The sequence below is a fragment of the Plecotus auritus genome, assembly GCF_963455305.1.
Source record: "Plecotus auritus genome assembly, chromosome: 6".
NCBI classification, from domain to species: domain Eukaryota; kingdom Metazoa; phylum Chordata; class Mammalia; order Chiroptera; family Vespertilionidae; genus Plecotus; species Plecotus auritus.
Genome location: NC_137773.1, coordinates 149,439,441 through 149,454,651, shown reverse-complemented (window position 1 = coordinate 149,454,651; position 15,211 = coordinate 149,439,441). Strand labels below are relative to the sequence as shown.

At 45.0% G+C, this 15,211-nt stretch overlaps 1 protein-coding gene across 2 annotated transcripts in view; it reads left to right on the top strand.

Moving 5' to 3' along the window:
- The window catches only part of EPHB1 (EPH receptor B1), a 422,752-nt gene that overhangs the window by 375,524 nt on the left and 32,017 nt on the right, over positions 1-15,211 (top strand). For both annotated transcript variants that reach the window (XR_013960832.1, XM_080672572.1), the window contains exon 12: positions 1,113-1,328. Coding sequence is in view for 1 of the 2 variants with exons in the window: in XM_080672572.1 (XP_080528698.1) it covers positions 1,113-1,328 (216 nt within the window). In the remaining variant the exon portion in view is untranslated. The remainder of the gene's footprint in view (positions 1-1,112; positions 1,329-15,211) is intronic.

The following is a 15,211-nucleotide window of genomic DNA, read 5'->3' as shown; positions in this document are numbered from 1 at the left end:
GAAACTGAGCCCACTGATGGTTGGGGAGAGGGCAGCACTGCAGATTGGCATGAAGAGAAGCAGAAACAGCTCCTATTCTCTAGTAGGGTCCACATGCCAGACACGTGTGTGCACTTCTGCACCACCTATCCCTAGGAGGTCGGTATGGTTATCCCAGTGTCAGCGCTGATCGTACCCAAGGAAGATGCCTTAACATTTGATTCTGGAAACAGGGATATATGTGCCAGTCATTCATTCAGCACAAATTTACTGAGCTTTTTCCCCCTACATTAAAGCTCTTGGTACTAGGCATACAGTGGTGACCACAAGAGGGAGGGTTCTTATGCTCAAATTGCTTACAGTCAAGTAGCAGAGAGAAATATACATACACACACAAACTAAAAGTTTTATATGTGCCAAGAAGAAAAATAAGAGCATATTCCAAAAGATATAGTAAGAACGTGCTAAATATATTTGAGGAAGGTTACAGAGACATCCTCTTTGGGGAAACCTGAAAGGCAGGTAGGTGTTGATAGTGAGAAAAAAGCAGGGGGGAATGGTATATGTAAGGCCTCTAAGGCAGGAAGAGCCTGGCTTGGAAAAAGACTGGAAGGTCAGCAGTCACTGTGGCTTTAGCACAGGCATGAGGGATACACTGGCATAAGGTGAGGCACTAGCTGATCCCATGGGGTCTCGTGGGCCACACTAAGGAGTTTGGAGCTTTACCTTAATGCAATGGGAGGCTATTAGAGAGCTTTAAGCCAGAGAGTGACATGCCCTGATTTATGTCTTACAAAGATGGCTCTAGCTACGGTGTAGAGAATGAATGAGGGGGGCAGGTTCACAGGCTGTTAGAGGTGATGGATGACAATGACTTGGTTAGAGTGGTGGCAGTGGAGATGGAGAGGAGTAGATAGGTTTGAGGTGTAATTTGGAGTTGAAATTGACAGGCTTGGCAAGGAGAAGAGAACAGAGTGTTCAAGGAGAGGGATGAGGACAAAAGTGGGGAAGGAGAGGCAGTGAGCAGTCAGCCAGCACTGAGAGGCTGACAAGCAGCAGAGCGGTGGCACCTTGGCTTTTGTTTAACCACTGAAGCTCATCTTGATCCTGATGCCCCTTGTGTCTTATTACAGCAAAATGATGGACAGTTCACAGTGATCCAGCTGGTGGGGATGCTCAGGGGCATCGCTGCTGGCATGAAGTACCTGGCTGAGATGAACTACGTGCACCGGGACCTGGCTGCTAGGAACATTCTGGTCAACAGTAACCTGGTCTGCAAGGTGTCCGACTTTGGCCTTTCCCGCTACCTCCAGGATGACACCTCAGACCCCACCTACACTAGCTCCTTGGTAAGTCCTTCTTGGTATTCTGGGGTAAAAGCATGGCATGAATAAAAAGTGGCTACACATGTCTGAGGACCCATGGTAGGGCCATACTCTGGAGGACTGGGACCTGAACTCATCTCTCCACTGGGGAAGCCAGGGAGAACCATCCATCTGGGAGGAATGATAGCAGCTGGCTGTCCAGGCAAGCATTTGAGCATAGGCTGTGAGGAAGGGTCGGTATCTACTCTGTAGCCATGGTGTTTCTTGGCCAATGGGAAGAAAGCATTTTGGAACAGATGACTTGGGGGAATCCAAACAGTTGGACAGTAGCATCAGAGATGTCTGTCAGCAGGGAACAGGCTCCAATGGGGTTGGCACTGTGTCACCAGGTAGACTCTGGGTACCCTTCTCTTCTCCCTTCCCATTGCTTCCAGATAGCTATAAGTACCATCTACATGATCAGTACTCGTAAATGTTTTTCCTGCTCTGCCTCCCTCTCCACATCCCAGGCAGTTCTAATCATCTATGTCCACTGCCTATTTCACACACATTATCTTAGAATTGTCGCAGGTCTAAATAAAGCCCTTGATTTACTCTCCAGTTTCCCTTCCCCACTCTCTCCATCTCAGTAGTTGCACCACTCAACTAATGACTGAAACCTAGGACTCAGCCTTGATTTTTTTCTATATGCCTCACCATGCATGCCCAATCCCTCAGCAACTCCGGTAGGTTCTTATAAAATCTATTCCTTCTTTTCACCTCTCGGCCCGCATCCTATCCCAAAGTACCATTCTCTTTCACCTAGCCTGGCACAGTAGCTTCCAACTAGTCTCCTCTTATCTTCTTACGTCCATTGTGGCATCCACAGTGACTAATCTTTCTATCTGCCTGTCTAGCTATGTTCTTTAAACGTGCAAAGTATTCATCATTATAAAAATGAAAACAATTCTAAGAGGAAAAGGATAACTAAGAATCTACATTTCCCTGAAGCCGGGGCCAGTAACGAAAAGGCCAGGAAGTAAATATTTTAAGCTTTGCTGGCCAAGAGGCAAAATGAGGCTATTATGTAGAAAATTACATAACCATTTAAAATGTAACCCTTTAAAAAGGTATAAACTCCATTCTTGGCTCATGGGCCACAGAGAGCCAGGTGACCAGCCAGGTTTGGCACTCGGGGCATAGTGTGTTAACCAACCCCTGTCCTGAAACACCTATTTCAACAGTTAGATGCCTCTTTTCACAGTTTTCTCTTTGCTCAAAAATTTGAAAATTTTGGTATTATAAAGGTGGAATCATACTCTGCCTATTGTTCTGTGTCTTGTGTGCCTCTCGGGCATTCTTCCTGCCAAGTTGCTGTTCTGAAAGTTGTAAACATTCATGCTCCACCAGGAGTGTTTGGTGCCGTTCTTCCAGCCTCTCCACCAGCACCGGAGGTGATCAGTCTTTAAAAATGTGCCAGTCCAAAGATGAAAAATGATACCTCGTTTTGTTTTCATTTGCATTTTCATTTGACTTAGAGATATTCACACAGCTACGGGGACTTCTGTTTCCTCTTCTGTTAATTATCTATACCTATCTCTACCTATTTTTCTATTGTGTTATTTGCTGGTTTTTATTAGAAATTTATAGGAAATCCTTTTCTAGTAGGGATGGTAACCCTTCGTCTGCATATATGATACAATCACCCCCCCCCCCCCAATACATTGTTTGTTTGATACTGTTTATGATACCCTTTGGCTTCCCAAACTGGTCAATACTCACGTAGTCAAAAATACCTATTTTTTCCCCTCTATGTTTTTCTTGGATTTCCTGCTTTGTTTTAAAAGTTCTTTTCGCTCCAAGGTTATAAAATGCCTTTTTAAAGTTTCCTGTACTGTCTTATTGGGGTTTTTTTTGTTCTATATTTAAATATTTACTATTCCTGGAACCTACTTATTTTTCCTGAGATTGTATTCTGAAAAATTTCAAGTATGCAGAAAACTTGATAGAATTTTACAGAGGACAGCCATGTACCCACAAGCCAGATTCATAATTACCAGTTGAGATAAGAACCACTGTGTTCTGTGAGAGTGTGAATAAAACTATAACAAAATAGTCTGACTACATCTAGTGGCGTTAAGGAAAGCTTCCAGAGGCAAAGGTGGTGCTCTCGCAGAGATTTGAAAAACACGTTACCTAAGTGAATGGGGCCGGTTAGATCACTAAGAGACATAAGCAGCATATATAAAGGACCCATGGCAAGAAGGAAGATGGGCTTTTAGAAGAGCTGAGAGAAAACTTTGTTACTTGGCATTTGGAGAAAGAGGGGGAAAGTGACCAAGGAGCTCAGCAGCAGTTACATCATGCAGGGCCTCCTGGATCCTTGTGATGAAATTTACAGCCTTAGAGCAATGGGAAACCATTCAAAGGCTGTGTGTGTGTGTGTGTGTGTGTGTGTGTGTGTGTGTGTGTGTCTGTCTGTGCGCGCGCGCGTGCGCATGCATATACACACACACAACCAAAAGGTGATGGATTTTCATTTTAGAAAAATATCTTGGCCTTCTCTTGCCTTTCCCTTCCAAGCGCTTCTTCTCCCTTCTTTCAAAACAAAACAAAAATACTTTCTTGGCTTTCTTCCTTTTCTCTTTCACCAAAAAGAGATTTAGCAGGTCCAATCAAAGTAGAAATCTGAGCAAGGGAGGCAAGTGCTAGCAGGGATCCAGACTTGTGTGTGAGGGTGCCGGCAGCTTAGCAAGATTGGCAAATTAGCTCTATAAAGGGTCATTGATAAATATTTTTGAGATAATGTACAAATTGGAAAGCATGAAAGCTGGAATGAATTGTGTGGTGCTGAATTGGAATTGGAAGTATTGGTAAGAACTTGTGATTTTCAACATATAAAATGAGAGAAATAAATGTATGATGTGACTGCTTAAAAGCAATGACACCTAGGTAGCGAAGAGTACACATGGCACTTGGGTCTTGGATTCTGCACACTATTTTACACTAAAAGCAACCAAGACTCCTTAGAGAGATGGCCCCTTCTAGGGACTGGCAGAGAAAGTACAAGATACGCTGGCACATCTTTTTGTTCCAGAGAGTAAGAAAGTAAATAATGATGGGGACATATCAAAAGAACAATACCCAGCTTGAAGGGCCTCTCAATGTCCAAATATGGGATAATTTGAGTCTCAAAATAGATAATGATACTAGCAATTTATAACCCATTGAGTATGATAGGAGCTATGGAGTCGATACTGATATGAATATACATGAATAAATAAATGGAAAGAAGAGGAAGCTTTTCCCAATACTGAAAAGAATGATATTATTAGAAAATCACTAGTTGGTGACCATCAGATTCAGAAATACCAATGCATACTAAAACTTAGGGTAAAAGTTGAGAGGCAAATGGGATTTTACATAGCCTCAAAGTATTTTCCCAAAAAATATGTATTACAAAGGGAGAAACTAACTTTACAGAGAAGTTTGGCAACACCATCTGAGTCAACTTATTGAAGTTCACACCAGCAATATCAGGACAGCAGACATTGAGTGGCACTTGATAGGATGCAATGAAAATAAAATAAAACATAACATACTCTGTTCAAAATGTTATAACCTAGATCTCATCATGAAGAAATATCAGGTTAACTAAAATTGAGGTATATTCTATTAAACACCTGGCCTATGGCCTTTAAAAATTCCAAGGTCATGAAGGTCAAGGAGACTGAGCATCTATTGCATATTGAAGGGTATTAGGGAGGTATGATAACGCATAACCAACCAGGTATTAAGAGCATTTCTGGGACAACTGTTGAGAGTTGGAATGGGCTGTCTGGATGAAGAGTGTATAGACATTCTTTGTAGACTTTTCTAGAGATTTAAAAATGCCATATATATATATATATATATATATATATATATATATATATATATATTCTTATATGTAAACATTTATCCTGGCTGCATTATGGATGATGGGTGGCAAAGGCAACAGTAGAAGCAATAAGAGGTCAGGAGGCTATGGGTCACTGGGGGAAAAATGAAGCTCAGAGGGATCAGGGGAGCAACATGAAAAGGAGTTGATAGTAAATGATGCTTAGAGGTGAAGGCGACAGAGGTCCAAAGATCATATCCTATATCTGACCTGTGCCTCTACATGAATAAGGGTGCCTTAGATCTGGAAACTGCTTGGAGGAATAGAAGAGTTGGGAGTAGATTGTAGCTTTAGTTTTGAACAGTGTTTCTCAAACTTTGGTGAGTATCAGACTTGCCTGGAAAGCTAATAAGGAGCACATAAACTCATTGAAGTAGAGTAGAGTCTGGGACCTTGCATTGTTACTACAATTTCCCAGGCAATTTTGATACCTACAAATTTTTGAAAGACACTTGTTTAGAGCATTTTGATTTTTTTTTTAATCCTCACCTGAGGATATTTTTTACATTGATCTTTAGAGAGATTAGAGAGAGAGTGGAAGGGAGGGAGTAGAGCAAGGGAGGGAGGGAGACACACACAGAGAGAGAGAGAGAGAGAGAGAGAGAGAGAGAGAGAGAGAGAGACAGACAGACAGACAGACAGACAGACATTGACTGGTTACCTCCAGCACCCACCCTGACCAGGGCCTGAGATCAAACCTGGCAATTGAGCTGTGTCCTTGACCAGGAATGGAACCCGAGACCCTTTGGTCTGCAAGGTGATGTTCTATCCACTGAGCAAAAACAGCTGAGGTGAGAGCATTTTAATTTTTATGTGCTGGTAGGATTCCCTTTCCCTTGCTCTCTTGTTTTCAGGGATTCTTCCCCAACTCTTCAGCAGCCCTGATTATCCTGGACTCCTTCCCTTGGTTCCTCCAGCCAGAAAGAAAGTGGGGTTTTTTTAAATTAGAGTTTTAGTCATGGGGCAGACTTAGTGAAATGATTCCTTTGGGAAAAACTGCAAAGGGTAAAATTCATCCCTTGCTGTTCAGTTTCTGGAATCCTCAGGTAGTTTTTTCTTTACTTTCTTTCCTCTTCTTTTCTTTTTCCGCTTCTTTTGTATTTTGCTTGTTAGAAGCATACTCCTCTAGCCCAAAGTGGAACCTTTAGATTATTATCCTCAATCAACAGTCATAAAACAGGCCTTAAGTCTCCTCCACAGCATGCAGTATTTTTTATCATCATCTTCTATTACTTCTTGGGGTTTTTTAAATATATTTTTTATTGGTTTCAGAGAGGAAGGGAGAGGGAGAGGGAGAGGGAGAGGGAGAGGGAGAGGGAGAGGGAGAGGGAGAGGGAGACAGAAACAGAAACATCAGTGATGAGAGAGAATCATTGATTGCTGCCTCTTGCACACCCACACTGGGGCTCAATCCCACAACCCAGGCATATGCCCTGACCTGGAATCGAACCATGACCTGCTGGTTCATAGGTTAATGCTCAGCCACTGAGCCACACTGACCGGGCATATCTTGTCTTACTTAATAAGTGAAGACATCATTCACAACTATTAAAGTTTCCTAGTCTTTCCTAGTAGGCCTCGGACTTCATCTCTCATTCTGTTTTCGTTCTTTGCCATCCTTTTGCCCACATCTCTTTTCTCTGTTTTAAATTGTGATTTCTAGCTCCAGGAGCATTTTCTTCCCACCAGGCTCCTGGAACAATGAACAGAAAAAAATTCCTTCCTTTGTGCTTTCTTGTGATTGGAATAAACCCACTAAGCCAGGGAGGCAGTCTGAACTGCTCCTAATATTCCCATTCTTTAAGATGACAGATAAATGAGCTGGGCTGGGCTCTAACATCTGTACAATTTACACAACTTTCCTTTTGGCAGGTATATTTCTGCATACTGTTATGGGTGTTCAAGTTAGCCTTCCCGTGTGTCTTAGTTTACTCAGACAGCTATAACAAAACACCGCAGACTGGGCGGCTTAAACAACAGACATTTACTTCTCACAATTATGGAGACTGGAAAGTCCAAGATCCAGGTCCTGGCAGATTTAGTTTCTGGTGAGAACCTTCTGACTGGCTTGCAGATGGCCGCTTTCTCACTGCGTCCTCACATGGCAGAGAGAGGAAGAGAGCTCAGGTTCCTCTTCCTCTTCCTAAAAGGACACAACTCCATGATGGGGATTTTACCCTCATGACCTCATCTAAACCTAATTATGTACTAAAGGTCCCATCCTTCCTATCTAATAACAAGGGAATATGCTAATTGACCATCACTTCGTCACAAAGATGGCTGCACCCACAGCTGAAGCCAAGTTCCCATAAGGAGCCTTAACGAGCAATCAGCAGGGACCTGAGGCTACGCCCTCCCCCACCCGGCAGAGCTTGACAGGGAACCTCAGGCCGTGCCCCCAATCCCAACAGGGCTTGACAGGGGACCTGAGGCCACGCCCCCCGCCCGGTGGGGCTTGATGGGAGACCTCAAGGTGCGCTTCCTGTCCTGGTGCTGGGCTAGGAGACCTCAGGCTGCTCCCCCCGCCCCAGCGCCAGGCCAGGGGACCTCAGGCCACACCCCCACCCCAGCACCAGGCCAGAGGACCTGAGGCTGCGCCCCCCTGCCTGGCGGGGCTTGACAGGGGACCTCAGGCCGTGCTCCCCACCCAGCGGGGCTTGCCAGGGGACCTCAAGGTGCACCCCCAGTGCTGGGTCAGGGGAACTCAGGCCACGTCCCCCACCCAGCGGGGCTTGATGGGGGACCTGAGGCTGTGCCCCGCCCCCCCCCCACCCCCCGCCTGGCGAGGCTTGATAGGGGACCTCAGGCCATGCCCCCCTCCCAGCAGGGCTTGACAGGGGATCTCAGCCCATGTCCCCCACCTGGTGGGGCTTGACAGGGGACCTCAAGACATGCCACCCGCCCTGGTCTGGGCTGGGGGACCTCAGGCCACACCCCCCGTTCTGGTGCTGGGCCAGGGGACCTGAGGCTACGTCCCCTGCCCGGTGGGGCTTGACAAGGATGGGACTGGCCAGGTCTGGATTTAGCCCAGGGGTGGGCAAACTTTTTGACTCGAGGGCCACAATGGGTTCTTAAACTGGACCGGAGGGCCGGAACAAAAGCATGGATGGAGTGTTTGTGTGAACTAATATAAATTCAAAGTAAAGGAGCGGAGGGGAGAGCAAGAGAACTGGATCCGGCCCGCGGGCCGTGGTTTGCCCAAGGCTGATCTAGCCCAATGGGGGCAGGGACCGGCCGAGTCTGGGTCTTACGTGATTTTGAGGCACATGTGGGTGGGTGGGGACTTGACTCTGGGTCCCATGGTGTGCCCCAGACTCTGATAGGAGGAAGGTTTTCATATACATTTTACTAATTTTCTTTCATCTCTAACACTTCTATTAAAGAGAAAGGGCAAATAGCAATATTAAATTATTTCCTCTAAGTAATCCCCTTTTAATGTGCATGAATTTCGTGCACTGGGCCACTAGTCTCCAAATACTATTACAGCGGGGGTTAGGGATTTAGCATAGACATTTTGGGAAGACAAGAGCATTCAGTCCATGACACCATGCTGGAACCACCACAGACCAGTTCTCCACGTTTGACTCCATGTGTCACATCTGCTTTTCATTGGTCCTGTCTCCTGTTATCAAAAGGAAAAAACAGGCACGTACATGCCAGGCAAGGCACCACATCTTTGATTAACCTCTACATTTGGGGCTCACATACACATTCACAAACTTGGAATTCACCCTTTACCTGGTCACATTGGTGGACAGAGCCCCAAATGGATCCCATAAATCTCCGATGGCAGCTTTCTGCTGGTTAAGTCAAAGCTCCGCTCCAGCATGGTTTGCCTTCTCTCCTGAGCAGTAGGAAGAGGCCCCATCTGGTTCCTCTGGGAGAGAAATCTTCCCTTCTTAGTATTCCGCCAGGTTCCTTCCACTACAGTAGTGCCAACTTCGCTGTCCTTCAGAACCACAGGCTGTCTGAGAAGTCTCCAGCCTCGCTCCATGCCTTCTCCCAGCCCTGCCCATGCAGGCCTCCCTGTTTCATCAGGAACTTCACTCCATCTTCAAGGCGCCTCTGATCTCCCTCAGCCCCTTCCTCTCTGCTCCTCTCCCTGCTCCTTCCTCTCCTCACCTGCACCTGGCTCCTCCCCTCCTGTGTTTCTGCAGCTTCTGAAGCTCACTTCCTTCCAGCCCCCAGTTCCTCCTGCTTTTCACTTTCTGTATCATTATGTCTGCTGACATTGTCTGCCCTGCTCTGGCACCCTCCTTTCCTTCCCTCCGGTAAACCTCAAACAGTGCTCGCTGTTTCTTGGTCATCTGCCCCTCCCTGTGGGAAACAAAAACCATCTCAGGCGATTTGCCAGCTGTGCCCTTGTCCTTCCTTGATCTTGGTCCCTTCCCCAGCTCTTCCTCACATACTGCGCTTCCTGTTGTAGCCCCTCATTGAATGCCTGGACCCACTCACCTCTAGAACCTGCCCCATCTGAGACAGACTCATTTCTTGCAATGCTCCCTGGGGCTCTGAGCACAGAGGGTCCATCCTCCCTGTGGGACAAGGGACAGCCTCTCCCCAAGGGCGATCTCTGTGAGCACCTGGCCCCATGGCTCACCCAGAACCTGTTGGGGGAAATCATGCCTGTCCCACATGTGCTCCACAGAGGCCCTGTCCCCCTGTGATGAATTTTGGTCATCCCAGGTCACCATGGAGGCAGGACCTTGTTCCATCCTCCTCCATTATTCCCATGAATTGTCTCAGCTGTAGCCTCCCTCCTCACTGTGTTCCCAGGAGAGAGCATCCAGTGTAGCCAAGATGATTCATGCTGACATCTCTCAGGACCTTTCCTTCACGAAAACATTTTTGACATTTTATTCCATGATACTATGCCGCCCATTTGAGCCCTGTCTTCAGCCCGGTGGTCCTGGAAGGAGGCGAAAAGACTTCTCTAGAACCTTTCACACTCTGGTGGTTCTTTGAACATGGCAGGAAGAATGCAGGACTTGGACTCAAACTATGCTCTATAAACTTGGCCTCCAGTCTCCTCACCCATAAAATGGGACTTGTGAGAACGTGTGAACCCCGTGTGATAAAGTGGAAACAGCCCCAGTGTAAGTCCTGCCCGGGCTGTGGCTCAGGTGATCGCTGTGGATGCTGTCACATGTGCTTTCCAGGTTCTCAGAATCCATATCCCACGGCAAGACACGCTCAGGTGTGCATTTTCAAGGCTAACTGATAAAAAAGATCCTGTAACTTTGCCTATTCCTAGTCAGCCCAAAACAAAGCACTGAAGCAGAGAGCCTCCCGAAGCCCAGGACAAGCTGATATTCACATAGGGAAGTAGAGGACCCTCATGACAGGATCATCGTGGAAGAATTTTGAAGAAAACTTCTCAGGAGAAAGCAGGAGGAAAGGCAACTTAGATGGCTGGGTCCATTGAAACCATGGTTCTCACACTTCACTATGCACAGTACCCCCTAAAGGGCTGTGAAAGTGATGATTTCTGGGCCCCACCCCCTGAGTTTCTGATCTATAGATCTGAGGTGGGGCCCAGGAATGTGCATTTCACGCACATACCCAGATAATGCTGAAAGGTCTAGTCCTGGACCATGCTCAAGAACCACTGCATTGAAACTACAGGTGGGGGCATATATTTATTTCACAAACTCGCGTTGCAAGAAAATATCAATTACCTCATTTTTCAAAGTGCAGTGTACATACATAGATACACAAAGCACAGTCAGGGACACACACACACACGCACGCACGCACGCACGCTACCCAGACATAGACACACACCTTGAGTCAGTAACGGCTGGGCTTCTTCCTTTCATTACCACTGAGAAGTGAATGCAACTGCTGTGGAACTGGTTTAGTTTTCTTTTTTTTTTTTCTTATAATGTACTTAATACTTAAAAGGTGCAAAGAAAGCAGGAAATTTTCTCAAAGACAATCCTTCCGGCAAGCTTCAGGACAGTGCCCCTCAGTCTGCACCTGCAGGTCCACAGAAGTTGCTGCTGCCCTGGCCCATATGGCTCAGTTGGTTGGGCGTCATCCCGTGGATAGAAAGGTTGCTAGTTTGATTCCTGCTCAGGAGGCATGCAGGAGGCAGCCAATCAATGTTCTGCTCTCACATCAATCTTTTTCTTCCCTCTTCCTCCTCCTCCTTCTCCTCCTCCTCCTTCTCCTCCTCCTCCTCTCTGTCTAAAAATATCAATAAAATATTTTTTTAAGTAGGTTGATCCCTCTGCCTGAGAGGTTTCAGCTCAGGCTAGGACCTTCAGCCGTCAGAATGAGCAAGGTTTGCTGGCTTTTCATCCAGCGACCCCATGTCCAGCTTTATGTCTCCCACAGTTCCTGGTGGTTTTTACATATAAATCATACTCCCCCTCCCTTTCTCATCCCTAGCTTCCTTCATGAGGCCATTTTCAAATTATGATTTCTCTTCTTTCAGTCATTGAGCTTGGGTAACAGGCTATCTCTTGGGTGGATGGGAAAGTGGAAAAGAATGAAGACAAGAAAAAGAGAGGGGCACTTTCACTGCAGCCAGCGTAACCGAGTCCTGGTCCCCTGGAAATTCTTCTATAGCATTAATTAAGATGAGAGAGGAATAATTCAAATCTACCACATGCTCTGACATTCAAATAATTCTTCGGTTAGTTCTGCCTCCTCCTTCCTCAACTGTCTCTCCCCGGGTCACTTTGTCACCAGATGCTCAATTAGGGATATCAGGCCCTGACTGAAATGCCCTTTTGAAAAAGACTCAGCATAATTATTATTAGTAAGGCCAGTGTATTATTAGCATGAGAGAGATCAGGATGGGATTTCAGAGTCTGAGCCAGCTCGTGCCCTGAGGATTGGAGCAAAGTGTGACTCAGGTTTCTCAGAGAGACCTTCTCTCTGCTCTGAGTCTGATATGCGAGGTCAGATGGGCAAACCCTTCTCCCCATGTGCCTGTCATCAGGTAGGAGGGGTTGACGACCTGGGGGAAGGTCCATGCCATGCCTCTTCTAGCTGTCTCCAAGCCAACACATATTTATTGATCACCTAGTATGTGCAAAGCACAGCAGTTAACAATACAGATGGTTAAGTTGTATGAGTTCCCTGTACATTTTGGAGATTAAACCCTTATCAGTGATAACATTGGCAAATATGTTCTATGCAGTGGGCTTTCTTGTTTTGTTGATAGTTTCTTTTGCTCTACAGAAGCTTTTTATTTTGATGTAGCCCCATTTGTTTATTTTCTCTTTAGTTTCCATTGCCCTAGGAGTTATATCAATGAAGAAATTGCTTCAGCATATGTCTGAGATTTTGCTGCCTGTGGATTCCTCTAATATTTTTATGGTTTCCCGTCTTACGTTTAAGACCTTTAACCATTTTGAGTTTATTTTTGTGTATGGTGTAAGTTGGTGGTCTAGTTTCATTTTTTTGTATGTATCTGTCCAATTTTCCCAACACCATTTATTGAAGAGACTGTCTTGACTCCATTGTATAGTCTTGCCTCCTTGTTAAATATTAATTGAGTATAGTGGTTTGGGTCGATTTCTTGGTTTTCTATTCTATTCAATTGATCTATATGTCTGTTCTGGTGCCAGTACTAGGCAGTTTTGAGAACAGTGGCTTTGCAATACAGCTTGATATCTGGTATTGAGATCCCTCCTACTTTGTTCTTCTTTCTTAGGATTGCTGCGGCTATTTGTGGTCTTTTTTTTTATTATTCCAGATGAATTTTTGGAGAGTTCATTCTAGGTCTGTGAAATTTGCTGTTGGTATTTTAATGGGCAGTGCATTGAATCTATAGATTGCTTTGGGTAGTATGGACATTTTAATGATGTTGATTCTACCAATCCATGAACATGGCATGTTCTTTCATCTATTTATGTCTTCCTCTATCTCTTTTTTCAGTGTCCTTTAGTTTTCCGAGTACAGGTCTTTTACCTCCTTTGTTAAGTTTATTCCTAGGTATCTTAATTTTTTTGGTGCGTTGGCAAATGGGATTTTTTTTACTCTCTCTTTCTTTAAGTTCACTATTGGTGTATAAAAATGCCATAGATTTCTTGGCGTTAATTTTATATCCTGCTACATTGCCAAATTCACTGATTAAGTCTAATAATTTTTTGATGGAGACTTTAGGGTTTTCTATGTACAGTATCATGTCATCTGTGAATAATGACAGCTTTACATCTTCTTTTACAATTTGGATACCTTTTATTTCTTCTTCTTGTCTAATTGCTATGGCTAGCACTTACAGTACTATGTCAAACAGGAGTGGTGAAAGTGGGCATCCCTGTCTCATTTCTGTTCTTAGGTGAAATGGTTTTAGTTTTTGCCCATTGAGTATGTTGTTGGCTGTAGGTTTGTCATATAAGGCTTTTATTATGTTGAGGGATGACCCCTCTATTCCCATTTTTCTGAGGGTTTTTATCAAGAAAGGGTGTTGGATTTTGTCAAATGCTTTTTCTGCATCAATTGATATGACTATGTGATTTTTATCTCTCAATTTGTTTATGTGATGTATCATGTTTATTGATTTGCGGATATTGTGCCATTCTTGCATTCCCGAGTTAAATCCTTCTTAGTCATGGTGTATGATCTTTCTGATGTACTGCTGGATCCGATTTTCTAGAATTTTGTTGAGGATTTTGGCTTCTATGTTCATGAGGGATACTGGCCTGTAATTCTCTTTTATTGTGTTGTCTTTATCTGGTTTTGGTATTTAAGAAAAGTTAAAACAAAACTAAAAAATACTTTATAATCCCTGTTGGTTGAGTTCACTGGGGTGTCCTCTTTGCTGAAGCATTGCCTTCAAAGAGTATGACCACAAGAAGTTAAATAAAAGGACTGATCAGGTTTTGAAAGCCCTGACCAGCTTTGAGGTTCTGGGAGTCTTTGCAAATCTCCCTCTAGTTCTGTGGGACTCCTGTGCTTTGTTAGAGAAGTTGATACAAGGGGTGGAGGTGTTTGCCCATGTACCCAGCCTAATAGGGCCTCCAGGAAGGCTTGGCCTGGGAGCCCTTCATGCAACAGAGAGCCTCCTCACAAAAAGAGGTCATGGGCCCAGAGAATCTCTAGAAGGCCAAGTGTTTATCTCAGAAAGGGGAACCAGGCCCTTCAGTCCCGCCCTCCCAGAGCACACAGAAGCAAGTGCAATTTTCTAAAGACTCCAGAAACTCTAAACCAGCTTCATCAAGGCCGAGCGCTTCCTCTGGGAGAGCTGGATTCAAAGATCTGAGGGCAGCGAAGAAACTCTCATCCACTACAGTTTACAGACCCAAAGGTAAGAGAAAAAGGGAGTCAGACAGTGTAAGAGAGAGAGAGAGAGAGCCCAGGGAGGGAAGAAGGGAAAGACCAGGAGGATAACTGATCAAAGGCCACGCTGCTAGGGGCTCACTCTGCGGATATTCTAGCTGCAGGGGGAATATGAGGGGAGGATTTTGGAGATGAGGATTTCATTTTAATCTTCCCACAGAAGCATTCAAGTAAACCATTTCCTTGTGAGAAAGTGAGAGAGCGAAAAACAGGAAAAGAAGAATCTCAGTGAAAAGATCCATGTAGACATCCTCTAATATTGCTCACTTAGAGAATACATGTCATCTGGGTGTTTGAAGACAAGAAAAAAAGGCGTAAAGTAACGTTCAAGGCCATGGATTCGGGTATGAGTTGCAAGCTGCTTGCCTCTCCTATGGCCAGCTCTTTCTCTTGTTGGAGAAGGGTATTTCTTTTTCTTGGTTGGCAACAGCTGTCAGGTCTTCATTCTTTTATTCTCTTGTGGCCAAGGAGCTGAGCAGTAGGGAGAGGGGAGGGGAGGGACCCAGGTGACAAGAGCAAGATTGACCTTTATTCAGTAATCATCTGAAAATTTCCTATTAAAATTCAGAGCCACAACCCAGTGTGCCCAGGGCTGACCCAGCAGCTTCACATCTTGCTACTCGATGCCAGGTGGGACAAGGATACCTGCTGTTGTCCAGGCACATTTTCTTCCTTACTCTCTATTAGGTGTGTA